The sequence below is a fragment of the Sceloporus undulatus genome, chromosome 1, assembly GCF_019175285.1.
Source record: "Sceloporus undulatus isolate JIND9_A2432 ecotype Alabama chromosome 1, SceUnd_v1.1, whole genome shotgun sequence".
Classification (NCBI taxonomy): domain Eukaryota; kingdom Metazoa; phylum Chordata; class Lepidosauria; order Squamata; family Phrynosomatidae; genus Sceloporus; species Sceloporus undulatus.
This window is the reverse complement of record NC_056522.1, coordinates 257,201,098-257,215,543: the sequence shown is the minus strand read 5'-3', so window position 1 is coordinate 257,215,543 and position 14,446 is coordinate 257,201,098. Positions and strand designations below refer to the sequence as shown.

The 14,446-nt window shown below is 43.0% G+C and overlaps 1 protein-coding gene across 1 annotated transcript; it reads right to left on the bottom strand.

Annotated features, from left to right (window-relative positions):
• Positions 1–2,416: 2,416 nt before the first annotated feature.
• On the bottom strand, positions 2,417–13,468 carry LOC121924453 (membrane-spanning 4-domains subfamily A member 8-like). Its single transcript, XM_042455961.1, has 7 exons — positions 13,361–13,468; positions 12,526–12,772; positions 11,006–11,128; positions 7,389–7,445; positions 6,531–6,644; positions 5,572–5,685; positions 2,417–3,796 (listed from the first exon to the last, which is right to left on the bottom strand). The coding sequence occupies exons 2-7, from the start codon at positions 12,763–12,765 to the stop codon at positions 3,638–3,640; spliced, it is 807 nt and encodes a 268-aa protein (XP_042311895.1). The 5' UTR covers positions 12,766–12,772; positions 13,361–13,468; the 3' UTR covers positions 2,417–3,637.
• Positions 13,469–14,446: the final 978 nt, after the last annotated feature.

Here is a 14,446-nt window from a genome sequence, read left to right as displayed (position 1 = left end):
TAAAAGCAGCACTTCTTCCCTTGTCAAGGAAGGTGACAGCTGCTCCTCTTTCCACATGGGCACAAGACACACACAGCATTGGCCAAGCTGTGCCCAGGGATAGAACAGAACCAGAACAACCTCAGTTGCCTTGACACACCTGGGAAAGAAGCAGCCTTTGTTTGCTGGACCAGTGGTGTAGCTGTGCTGATGTAATTTTATGCCATTAGGTCTGGGCTTTAGACTTAGAGCTGCCCTATAGTAGCCCTGAAAAGAGAGAGGAGATCAAGGTCTGTTTAACATGAAATCTTTAATCTCACCTCTCACACAGCACCAATCTTCCAAATACACAACTGAGTTTCTTCTAGCTTTTTCTTAAAGGGTAGAGCAAGGGGTTTGAGGTCAGCAAACACAGTGTGGGAGTGGGGATGCAGACCCTAAGCTTTACTTTTCCCTTTCTTGAGCTAGCGCTTTCCCAAGAAAACATGTTCCCTTTACAAATTAAAAACCTATTTTCCATGTGGAAAAAAGAGTGAGTTTGTTTTTTGTAGCTACAGTTGGACAGGAAACGATGGATGCAAATAATAAGAAAGGAGTTTCCAGGTAAACATGAGGAAGAATGTCTTGATGGTAAGAGCTGTTTAACTGTGGAATAGCCTAACTTCAGAAAGTAGTGGACTCTCCTTCAATGGAAGTTTTTAAACAGAGATTTGACAGACACCTCTCAGGGATACTTTAACTGTGGATTCCTGCTCTGGTAGGGTTTGGGCAATAGATTACCACTGATGTTCTTCCAAATGTATGATTCTTTCATTTACATCTATTTTGCCCAGAATTCTGTTGGTGTCTCACACATGTGTATATTCCCTTACAGAAGCATTTTTAGCCAATGCATAATGTTCCTGTTCAGTTAAAAGTTATGGAAGTGAAACTATGCATGTGGTGGTGTTATGCATGTGGACGTGCATTCTCAGTTGATCTATGTTGGTCATCCCCTGCTGAAGTTGACAACAGTGATCCTTTCATTGTGCATATAGTTGTATATTTGTTTGTACATTTGGTTTTACAACAGTGCATTCAAAATAAGCTTTATGTCTCACAATCAAAGCATATACAGAGAGTACTCTATGCCACCCCAGTGTGACTGGCTGTAATGTCTAGGGATGTAATTCTTCAGTACGTTTCTTCTTGAAGAAAGCAATGACTAATTTTAGCAATTTTCTTCTTACTGTGAGAAAGGGGGGGGGATACAGACGGGCAGAAAGGGGTGGCAAGACACCGCCCCTTTCTACCCCAGATGGAGGTTGCAGCAGACAAATACTGAGGCCTCCACAAAGCTTAAAAAGAACCTGCTCCTGGCGAGTTGTTTTTAGGTCATGCGCAGGGCGCCATTGGCACTCTCATGTACAAACATAATGTCAGCGTGGTGTGCTGGTGTTTGGGTGCTGCGCCGCGTGGATGTCTTCGTTGCGCACCCTTTATGGATGGGTGCATGAAATGATAGTGCCCGTTCATCGAAAGTAGGGCTGGGCACATATGGACACCCAGCCCTACGGAGTCCTAATTTTGGCCCAAGGCTGGCGCAAAGCTCTGGTCTGTACTGGACCAAAGTCTTCAAAAACTCACAATCAAAGCACAGCAGGTGGCTATCCAGCCTCTGTTTAAAGGCCTTCAAAGAAGGAGACTCCACCACTCTCCAAGGGACTGTGTTCCACTGCTGATTAGTTCTTACTGTTAGGAAGTTTCTCCTAATATTGAATCTCTTTTCCTGTAGCTTCCATCCATTGTTCCAGGTTCTGCTCTCTGGAGGAGCAGAAAAGAAGCTTGCTCCATCCTCAATATGACATCCCCTCAAATATTTAAACAGGGCTCTCATATCACCTCTTAATCTTCTCTTCTCCAGGGTAAACATACCCAGCTCCCTAAGTTGCTCCTCAGAGGGCTTGGTGGTTTCCAGACCTTTCACCATTTTGGTTGCTCTCCTCTGGACATGGACAATTTGGTACTGCCAAGGCAACTACTATAGCAGGATTAAGAGAATGTAATGTAATCTGCACCATGGCAAGGAAGCTTCACTATATAACATCCTAAAGAAACTTCAGAACAGAATTGTGAGCATCACGACAGTTGAGAATTTCACTCTTACCACATGGCCTCACTAGGAGCAGCTAATGAACAACAAGGGTTCTTATGAGTTCAGAATTTTCATCAGGATTTCTGAGCACACAAAAAACATAGGTTCTTAAAAATGATTTTGGACTATTTTTGCATATTCTTTCAAATCCTAGTAGTCTCCCAAACAAGCCTGTTAACAGCCCCTAGCAGCCTGTGTGGCAATTGAGCTCCATGGCTTTAGACAAGCAGCATAGTAGCATCATGGCAACTACATGTCAAGTACTAGGCAAACTTCCCCTCAACTCAGTAAATCACTCCTCTGTAGATCAATCAGTAAAGCTTTATTTCTGTAGTTGCAGAGATGTTACCAGGAAGACGTCTTGGACAGAACTGATACTAACCACATGTACAACAGTAGAAAAGTACAGTTCCTTCCTGCAAATTTAGCAGGCTTATGTCTAAGTAATCTGTTCCCATAACAAAAAAGTCACTTTTAGGTTTGCTAATGTTTTACACTCCTTCCTTCATCTATTGAAACCAGTAGGTAATAGCTAGCTGCTCTGAGCAGGAAAATTTCTCCTACACACATGCAGCTGGCATTCCAGCCATCTTTTGATCGTTTACAGTGAAGGTTAGCCTCAGCCTCTACTCTTATTTATAAAATATCAAGTTGTTAATGCTAGCCATCTATAATCAAAATATAAGCCAGCTATTACTTAAATGATACACCACACAACCCATATACCCAAATGCAGTACATCAATACATTTCAATATAACCAAACCTCTCCCCCCATAAGGTCAATATTAAAACAGAACCTCTTTTCATATCTTATTAAGCATACATACCACAAACCTGGGATGCTAATAACAGTGAATCAATTTGTGACTAAAATGTACCCGTGAACACACACACACACACATCAATGGACATAGACCATATATAATCATGTCTAATTGAGCAACACAATATAACAATATAACAGCAGAACCAAACAGCACAGCTTACCATCTATCTATAGGTATTACATACAACTAAAAATCCTAATTCATTATGATATCAACATTATTATACCATCACACTACTAAAGATAACATCAACCTTATTAGAATCATGACACTATATTTCCATATTGTTTTTGCCAGTGGCCCTTGATACTGCTGAACAACCTTACAGCACTTAGCAGTTCGGGTGTAGGCAACTTCTGAGAGGTTGGGCAGGCCATTTTGTACTTCCCCAGACTTTGATGGGCCACCATCTCTGCTGCCCTTGGCTTTCCTGTTTGGGAAGGAAAAAACATGGGGGAAGGAGCCTCAAAGGAACCGAGGCAATGGTCAGCTCTAGGTCAGCCAGTTCTTAGCTTGAAATTAAAGGAGTTTAAGGAGGGTTGAGTCATCAAATCGACTATGTAACGCTACTTCCATTATCATCTCGTCCCAATTTTCAGGCCCTGAACCATAATTTTTAAAGCCAGTTAATTAAACTGAATGTTCTACTAAAAGCTGAAGCCATAGGACATAGCATTATTTCACCATTGAGATTGCTATTGTTGGTGATATTGTCCATGATTTCTATTTTGGATTTGTTCCTGAGCTGGAGAATTGTCAGCAGGATACTGGTTAGGATAGTACAGAGGAACAGGATTGCCTTGAACAATGTTCGATCCATCTCCAAGGACATTGTATGGCACATAATTTACATTCTGAAACACAAAAATAGATGACTTTAATAAATTATTAAAATAATATTTTAAATTTAAAATTGTCATTTTCATCATACTGACATGATTTCTTCATTCTGCTACAAAAGCACCTGCTCAAAATTAATGTAGTTGAACTATCTCAGTATGACTTCTGCCAGTCTGGTAAGGAATAGGGCATAGTCTCCTGTCCGGTAAATAGAGGGGTATACTGTAGTTTCCCCTCCAAGTAAATGCATCAGCATCATGGTGGGTCACAAGGGACAATTACCCAATGAGGATGACCAGTGCCAAGTTTCAAGTTCCTTCCCAGAAGAGGTCATAAAAAATCTAGAGGGACCATAAAACAGGGAGAAGACAAGGAGAAAAAAGGACTGGGTGTCCTGTCCCACCTAGAGGAAGCTTGGTCAAGGCTGGACAAAGGTGTCCAGACTCCCAGCTTTCTCCAAGAACATCCAAGACTCAGACGCCATTGGTATTGTGAGTTGAGCATATGTAGATAGACACATCAGGGATAGGATTTATGACACATCATCAGTGGCTGCTCCTTGTAACATCATCAGTTACTTTAATTAACTGCCTGGAGGCAGATGCCTCTATGCTGAGATGCCCTTTTGCTCTGTAGATTGTTGGCTTAGAATAAAGTTTCCCTTTACAGATCTCTTTTTCCTCACATTCTTTCAAGTGCCTTTTGCTGGGTATGTGAATGCATTTGTATAAGGTTCCCATTTCTGGGAGGATGGGGAGGAAAAGTCTCTGCAGAGTCAGAGTGGGATAGTGCAAGCTGGAAGCCCCAGTAACTTCCCATTTACTAGAAAAGGGGGATTAAAATAGTGGGTGGGGAAAGCTCAGATGAATAATCTTCAGGGCTTCCATCTTCTACTGAGGAGAAGAAGCTAAATGAAACAGTCTTCACACAATGTAAGGAAGTGAAAGGAAGGGTAAACAGGGAGCAACACATAGTCAGATCAGTTTCATACCGTTAGATTTCATTACAGGTTCATTTACAATCAGCCACAAGCACAAGTGGGTTGGGTAAGGGGCTTTGTAGGAAAAGTGGATTTTGAGGATGGGTGTAGATACACATGAGAGAAGTTGCACCTCATAAGCTTTCAGAGGTAGTTCCAAACATAACAAACAGCAGGTAGACCTTTTGGGGGAAGCAGGGGACATATAGATTGTGAGGGAAGATAGATATGAAGGAGTGAAGATCTCCAGTAGAAATGCACTGGAGGGGTGTAAGGAATGGTGGGGATATCATCCTATTTGAAAGCAAGGAGAAGTAACTTGAAGTGGATCCAGGAGTGGACCTGAGGAGGATCATCATGTGACTAGAAAGCAATAAAAAAGTAGAGTAAGGTCCGTTCCGGACAGGCATAAAGTACGCGCTCCGTGCATACTAGGGTTAGGAAGGGGCGTCACTTCCTGACGCCCCTAACCCTAGTATGTGCAGAGCGCGCACAAAATGGCGGCGCCTGTTCCATACGGGCGCTGCCATGTTGACATCGCGGATGCATAGCGTCCGGACGTCATGCCCCAGAAGTGACATCGTGAGTGTGCGACTAGCGCTTTGCGGCACCACTTCCGGGGCACAAAAAGAAGCACCATTTTGGCGCTTCTTTCTTGCTGCGTCCGGGAACCGCGCAGTTTGGCCGCTGTGGTTCCCGGATGTGGCGCCGTCAGACCGCCGCTTTCAGGCGGTCTGTAATGCGCCTAAATTTGGCATTTTCTCCATGGGTTTTTTAGTCTGCTTAGAAGCAAACTATTTAAACACTTACCATTTCATTGTTACAACAGGTTGCCTGGCAGCCAAAATGAGCTGACGAAACTGCAATGCAGAACTCCAGCAGGCTGAATAAGAAGAGCAGAGCAGAAATTCCAAGACCTGCAGACTGCAAAGCAGAGGAACATTTATTATTTATGTTTTAATTCAGTTGTAAGACAATGATATGCAATAATCATATTTCGGGTACCACTGACTTCAGTGGACGGAGGCTGGGGAAGACTGTTTTAAATCTGTAAATCAAAGCGTCCACGAACAAGGAATGATCTTGAGATCTGAAGGGTGAATTAAAGAAGCAGATTTGCTAATGCTGATGATTGGAAGGTCAGAAGGTTGGCAGTTTGAGGCCCAAGTATCGTGTGACGAAATGAGCTCCCATCACTAGTCCCAGCTTCTGCTAACCTAGCAGTTCGAAGGCATGTAAAAGTGCAAGTAGATAAATAGGTACCACTTTGGTGGGAAGTTCACAGCATTCGGTGCAGTCATGCTGGCCACATGACCATGGAATTGTCTTTGACAGTGCTGGCTCTTCGGCTTAGTAACAGAGATGAGCACTGCCCCCTACAGTCAGTTATGACTAGACATTCATATCAAGGGGAAAACTTTACCTTTTATGGTCTCTTTTATTGCATATCTAATGAAAGGCATTTCACAAAAATTCCTGAACATGCTAGAGTTCCAGATTTCTAACACCAAACATTAAAATTTTAAAAAAGGAATGTCCATGATGAAGACAATTTTGTTGTACAATTTAAACTTTGCTTTCTGTTTTCTCCTACATCATTTTTCACTGTCAATCACAGAAGTGCCTATTCAGGCAAAAAGCTACTCTTCCCTTTGGGTGTGGAAACATCTAACTGACAACAGCAAAGCTCAAACTCTGTGTGTCTTTCTTTCCCATTTACCTATATCCCCTTCCTTCAACCTTCTCCATAAATTCAATGTTTCACTTACCTTTGCCAAATATGGCTGGTAATGTCCATTTATAATTAATTCCGCTATGTAAAGAGAGATGCCAGTTAGTGCCATGATAGCACTTACTATGTTCATTCCCACACTCCATTTCACCTGAAAGAAAGACACAAAGAACCAGCCATGGTAAGGAGGACCTCCTGATGCACTAATGTGTGGCTGAACGGCACTGAGCAGATGTTTAGACACTTTCAACTCTTTGAAGTTTACCTCACAGCCCCCAAGGACTTCTGAACAGTTCCTGAAAATCACCTCCTCTGGGACGGATCAGGAATGCAATTGGAACTTCCGGTGGCGTTGGCGGCATTCTGGCATGCGATACAATGCATGATAGCCCCCATTCTGTTCCCATCCCGCTCCCTTTTGTTCTGAGTCAGGAGTGTCCCTGGGGGCTGTGCAGTAAACTCCTCTGATTCTATGGAGTATTCCTTTCTGCCCTAAATCTTATTGTTAGTCTCAACTAGGGTAGATGCACAGAATCAGTGGAATTTATCAATGTGTTGACTCACCATTTAAGAACTGATTCAATGGGTCTCCTCTAATTGGAACATACCAATTGGATTCCAGCCTCTATCTGTTATCTGTACAGTACTGGACCCTGTAGCAAGATTCGTAGTGCTAAGCCCACTGTTGTCTTTTACTTGGCAAGCCAAGGGACTTGGCTGGCCCCTTTTCTAGACTGGTAGCAGAGTTTGATGATCACCGGTCATTCCCAGTGATTAAGATACCTACTCATGTGGACAGTGTAGATAGCTGATATAGAGCTGAATAGCTAATAAGAAAGAAGGGTATTGGTCAGAAATTATATAATTAGAGGAAGGGGGATGTTAAATATCTCACCAAGGAAATCCTTAGATGGTTTGTTGCACTGACAGATAGGGATCCCGAAATAATGAACTGTCCAAAGGAAAAAGAAAAATGAGTTTGATTGTGGGTACTCACCTTTTACAGGAAATGCTTCTCCATTCAAAAAGATTTAAAGCAGTAAAAGTTACAAAATCTACAAACATCAAATACCAAAAGCAGCAGATAAGTATGGCATTAAATTGCAGTTTTAAAATACAAGCGATCAGAAAAACATATATCATAGAATCAAAAAATTGAAAGCTGGAAAAAGTCAAGATCTTTTAAATATGAGTGGCCCATTACAGACGGGCACCCTAGCATGGACTCAGTCCGTGCTAGAGTTAGAAAGGGGCGTCTCTTCCAGACGCCCCTAACCCTAGTACGGCCTGAGTCCGTATGAAATGGCGGCGGCCTTGCCACACGTCCGCTGCCATTTTGACATAGTGGATGCGCTGCGTCCACACGTTGTGCAGCAGATATGATGCTGCAAGTGCGCCATTGGCGCCTTGCGGCATCATAGCCGTGACGCATAGAGAAGCCCATTTTGGCGCTTCTTATTTGCAGCGCGGAGGAGCCTTGCGGTTTGGATGCTGGGGCTCCTCTGCACTGCAAATGAAGGTGGCAGCAGACCGCCCCTTTTGGGTGGTCTGTAACGCGTCTTTGTATATTAAACCAGGTACACTTACACTATTGATTCAAATGAATTACCAGGGAATTGTCTGAACAGTCCTCACTAGGGTTTTTTGTCTTTCCCACATGAAAACATTGGCTGACATCCTGTAGTACAGTGGGCAAAATGTTCATGTAGCGCCTTTGAGACTAACTGAGAGAAAGAAGTTGTAGCATAAGCTTTCACAGACTTAGGCCTTGTCCACACAGGCTAAACAAAACATTATCCCATGTTCCCACATTGATAAGTTTGGACAATGCAGGGCAATGTAAACTGTCCAGATAATGTCTGGCCAGTTCAGCACTGAACCCAAGGAATGTCCCCCACTTAAACTGGTTTTTATAAAATGACCTTTTGTTCCAGAGCATTTCAGATGATCCATAGCTTTCCATTGCAATGCCAGATGGCCATTTACATTGCATTCTGCTGTGTTGCCTGCAACCACTGGTTTGAATTGCTCACTCTGAAATTGGAACGAGGCATCCAGTCATGTGATCAACATTGGGCATCTTATTATGACCTCAGAGTGAGTGATTTGTGCTGGCAATGCCAGAGCTGAGTGGCACAGCTGTCTGTCATCACAATGGGGTGCCCTAGGTAATGGGATGATGTTGAGGCAGCTTCAGGGCTAATATATTCTGGACTGCTCCTGGAGTATTCTGGCCCGTACGGACCCAGCCTTAGATGCATGTTCCTCAGATAAATGTTACTTTAATGCAGTTACACATTTGTAACCTAGAGTACTGGCTCCATAAGTGCTCTTCATCTAGTTATATTACATATTCACATCATAGTATGATTGCCACAATTGCAAATCCCTTCCCAGCCCTATAGCTATCTTAACAGCCAGCAGATGCAACAAGTGATGGAGGTCTGTTCTGCTGATGATTAGAGTGCAGCATGAACAAGTTTCCAATCCCCTCCCACCATGCTATTTATATGCATGTGATCTTTGGTGTAATGAGAAATTGTGACAAGAGGCCCTGCTCCTGATTCTCTCAGCCTTACTTTCTTGCAATTCAGACCACAGAAAAGCAGTTAGTCTCAACTCAGTTGGGGAGATGAAATGAAGGCACACTCAAATGTAGTCCATCCAAAAGTTCCATCCCCCAAAAGTTCAGAGCAGCTGGATGGTCATCTCTCCCCTTGTTTCACTTCCTTCTGACAAAAAGGAGCTTGAAAACTGTCAAGCATGTGTGTGGGAGGTCTGAATGTAAGTCAAGGGCTAAATAAGAGCCCACTGCACCCTGTCCAAATAGAAATTTATGCATATCTAAGTTGCAAATACCCAGATATAGGTGACTATTGGGAGGCCAGACAGAGAGATGCCCTTTTTGCAAAGTCCTGAACAAGGGGATGCAAGCCAAATTTTGTTGTACAAGGGCATAGGGCAAATTTTAGTGCAACCACAACTTTAGCTCCAAGAGAAACCATTTTCTTTTTTAATTTCTCCAAAAATCTCAAAAATAGACATTGGAGCATTAAGATTGCTTTCCTGGTTTCCTCTTAGTAGGCCCAGAGTACTTAGCATCAAGAATTAAGGACCATGTTTTGTATCCACTAGAGTATTATCCCCAAACAGCAAGTTAGGGCCCATTCCTTACATTTACATTGGTTTGGAAATTGTATTGACACTGGGTCACGGAATCGATCAAGGCTGATGCGTAGTTCCCACTATGGAAGTGAATTATTTCCTTAATCCATGTAGTTCCCACCAGTGGGAATGAGTACCTTTGTGCCGCAGCTCAAAGGGGGTGCCAGGCTCCAAGGGGATGGAGGGTTGACTGCAAGAAGGAGGCCACCTTGATGGGGGTTCCTCTCAGCTGAAGGGTTGCTGTGGAGGAGCGCAGAGGACTCAGATCACTGGCAGCAATGGAAAGGGCTTCAGAAGGCCAGTGCTGGGATGAGTCTGGGGGTGGACAGACCAGTGAGGGGTTGTCTTGCATCCCCTGCCCGCAGGGCTCCCAGCAGCTGCACCGGCCTGGCCCAGCAGAGGGGAAAGTGAGGGAAGCAGAAGAGGAGGCAAGAAAGGAGAAGAAGGAGAAGAAGAAGAGGTGCTGCCGCCACCGGGGATGGATGGAGGGAGTGGGTAGAGGGGCTACAAAGAGAACACCCACCTGGAGAGGCCCCCAGACGAGAGGGCGAGGCTGACCCAGCTGAGTGGCCCCGACCTCTCCAAGGCGGCTGCTGGGCTAAAGAGGTCCTGCACCTGGCTCACTCACTCCAGGCCACCTATGTCCTCCATGACCACAGCGGCCCCAAAGCCAGGTCCCCGAAAGCAAGGCCCTGCTTTGCCAGGTGAGGGCTTGCAAGGCCAAGGGAGCTGAACTTTGGTGAGATGCGAATCAGATTCGTCGTTCCCACTGGTTGAACACTCCTTTGAATCAATTTTTTTTGAAAAGAACCGCCAAAAAACTAATGTCTGAAAAGAGTGTGGGTTTTTTGCATCTGTCTCACTTCAAAGCTAGTCCAAATGATTGCAGTCTTCCAATGGAGACGAGGCACATATAAAGCGATTAGCAAACTGTTTCAAATCATAGTGGGAACAAGCCCCTAATTTACTTTTCTATAGCACTATCATTACGTAATGTGAAAGGGTCTCTAGCCCTGCCCAGAGTTCTTATTCTTATTCAGACTAAAGCATGACAAAATTTTGCAAGAATGAGATGGAATCCTGAGAACTGCCTCAAGACTAACAATGTTTATTTCCTTCATCTTCATAATGCTCCTGTGATTATTATACCAGTTTACACAAATGAAACAGAGGATGATAGAAATTATGCTTTGTTTACCAGCTATTACTTCTCTTCACACACAAAGTCAACCACTGAATAGGAAATTGACTATAGGTCTTCTGTTATAAAGTCAAAATTCATTAGCGAAGGAACTTCATAAACAACGGAATGCAACGGAGTGCAAAAACAAATAATACATCACTTACAAATAGTCCACCCCAGAATGGATAGCCTCCGATAGCAGCAAGACCCAAATATCGAAAGCCCAAAAGAACAGCTGAGATAGCCCCCAGGCCAATGTGGATCAATCCATTGAAGATCTGGATGGCCTGTGAGAGAAGATAAATAAATAAATGAATAAATAAATCCTCCTAGTCCTCCTGATGAAATGAAAACTCTGAAAAATGATTTGAACCTTTCCACTAAAGAGAAACAGCAAAGCATATTTCATATTTGAGAGATTTCCCTTCAATCCTGTCTTCATATTGGCAACTGACTTACTGTACATATCCTCCTTTCTTTAAGGAAGGGGTGGGGCTCTTTTTTCTCTATGAAGACTACATATCATTTGGCCAAAATGGTTGGGCAAACCATGTCAGTGTTGCTAGTTCAGGATTGTCTCAGCCCTGAGGCTTCTGGACTAAAATTTGAGACCTAGGAATGTCCCCTGGTGCTGACATTCAGTATTATACATTTAATACCAATAACAGCTTGCCATTCAAACACACACAGACATACACAGACACTATATTATTTTCGTGATTGAGCACATGAGCAGGAAAAACTGGGTTGATAACAGTTTTTATTAAAGTGTGTGGATGCCCTGCTGTCTGCATGGCCAGCTCTGAAGGTGGGCAGAACACCCGCAGGCTGCATGCACCACACAGCTTCAAGCTCAGTTATCCCCACCCTACCTTCCCACCATGCATGTGCATAACTGCATGAACACACTGCCTGAGACTACCAATTACCTCCCTCCTCCCACCCAGCTGCTATCCCATTGGACACGACGTATGACCAACCACAGTCTCACATGCGATACACTGCCTGTTTAGTGCATCAGTGTACCCAATGACATGCTGGAAAAGCACACTCATAGAAGCCTCCCCCCCCCATACCATATCCAGTGGCTTTTCAAAAACTGGAGCTTGCTGGGGTCTGGGCTGCATATGGATTGCACTCTCCCAGTGGCGGCTGCATACAGTAACACCCAGTTTTAGCTTTTCAATCCCACATCTATCCTGGAGGGATTTCCAGGTGTGATAATCTCCTACCACTCTGGAGTCCAGGGTTTTAATCCCTGCTCCACCATGGGAACCCACTGAATGACTTTGAGCAAGTCACAACTTCTCAGCCCCAGAGGATGGCAGTGGTAAACCCTCTCTGAAGAAACTTGCCAGGAAAACTCCACGATAGATTTGCCTTAGGGTGGTCATGTCAGAAGTGACTTGAAGGCACACAACAATGGTTTTGTGCATTTAATACCTTCAAAACTGCAAGCCACTCAAATGTGTTACTTCCCAGGGGATAACGTGCTTTGTTTTGCAATGCTCAGGAGGTATGATTGAAAATCCTGACTCCAAAAAATCAATTTCTGTCCCTCTTTCTAACCGGATCTGTTGATTAGTTTAGTACCTCCTGAATTGAACCCCCCCCCCCCCAAATGTAAAGATGCCAGTGAAAGCTGTATGGAACCTGAATGCAAGCTACCATCAAAGGCACCTACCCCAAGAGTCTTGGTTTCCACTTTGAGAAGCTTCTCCAGTGGGCTCACTTGAAGGTTCTGTTGAAGTGAGATGCTGGAGCTTCCAAACTGTTGGCCACCATGTTGTACATACTGTATTGTGCCTGCTGGTTGGATAACTGGAGCACTAGGGAACCCTTGGCCTATTTGGATCACACCAGCACCACTTGACGGAATGAATACCCCGGTTCCATGAGGTAGCTTTGTTGGATCTGTTGCCATTGCTAAGCTGGGGACAAGGAATAAGCCATACAAACAAACAAATAAACAATTCTCCCTATGATTTGGATAAACATTGCAGACCCTACCCCTCTATAAACACACATATTGCAATCTAAAATTCAAACAATAAAGGTGGGATGTGTGTCCATGGGCTGATTTGTGTGCAAATTTCATTCCAGGAAAAACAGAAAAGCCTTGAAATTTCACTGGGTAAGAGGAAATAAAAGGTGTGTGTGTTCATATTTTTCTAACTTAAATACATACAGTAGAGTGTTTTTTTTTTAAAGATAGCCTTCAGAGAGACCACAACAACCATTTCAGGCCTTAAACAGAGATGAAATGCATTCAGATTTGGGTAAATTTCACAGCTTAGTTCAAATGCCTGCTCAATATACAATTGTAAAAAAATTCACACATATCCTATAGAGATAGGTCCATTCTCCCTTTTAGAGAGCTTCTGGTGATTTAGTAGTGAGTGAAAGCCTTCTGTATGTATTGAGAAACACTCTGTGCCTTTTAAGTCATTCAAAACTGAGCCCTGGAGAAAATTAAATTCTATCCCCAAATCATTTAACTCATTCCCAGAAGTACTTACATGTTACGTTATGCTCCTTGATGTGATCCTGTTCAACCTGACAATGGATCCAAAACCACACCACAGTGTGATAAGAAGTGAAAACAGTGCTTGAAATGAAAATAAAAAGGAAGTTGCATGTGTTTGTTTCAGATTGTGTCAGATTTCATTTAGGATGTGGTCTGTATAACTAACTGGAAAGTATTTCACAAAGTTAGAGTGAAATCATTGCAGTCATCAGTCATGACTAGTTACTCATGTCGGTGTAGCCTAAAACATGAATAATCTCTGAAAATTCCATATGAAATATTTTTCAGAAACCTTTTTCTTTTTCACTGCACTTCGGTCACAGAGTGTAGTCAGCAAGATAATGTCTCTTTCACAACCATTCTTTCTTGTCACTCAAAAGAGGTGGAGGACCAATCCAACTGATATTATTCAGACTAGAGGCTGTTTAAAGTGATACTTCATTTCTGATTGCAGAATTACACCATAGTAATGAATCTTCATACAACCTGCCCTTAATTTGATCAAACTATTAAAAGCTGCTTCAAAAGTCAAAATTCTTACTGTCTGCACACCTTGCTTTTAGTGGCCACAATTCTCTTCGACAAAACTGTGACAAAAACATATGAGATTGGATTGATTGGCTTATCAACAACCACCCCTTCAAAAAAACTACACACACATTTTGACATTTAACATAGTTTTATTGCCTATTTTTTCTTTTCACTATTATGGAGGGCAGATACTGAGGAACTATTAAGCAACTACAACCGTAAGAGGGACACCTCCCCTACTCTAGAAAGCATATGTTGGCCAAATAGCAACGTACAATAACTTCAAAAACAAAAGATTGATACCTCCACAAAAGATTGATACCTTTATTGGGCCCTTCAAAATATATGATGCAAGTTTTCAAAGGCTTCTTCATCAGACAAAGGTGTTAAAATTACAGAGAAAGGTATCTCTGCTTTGTGGATTTTGGATGTTATTGTACTTTGCTGTATGGTCAACACAGCTGTGTTGCTAACAGACTTTAAATTTTATTTCCTGCACTCTTTGGTGTTTATGACACTGAGGTTATTGGAGCTAAGATCAGGGGTG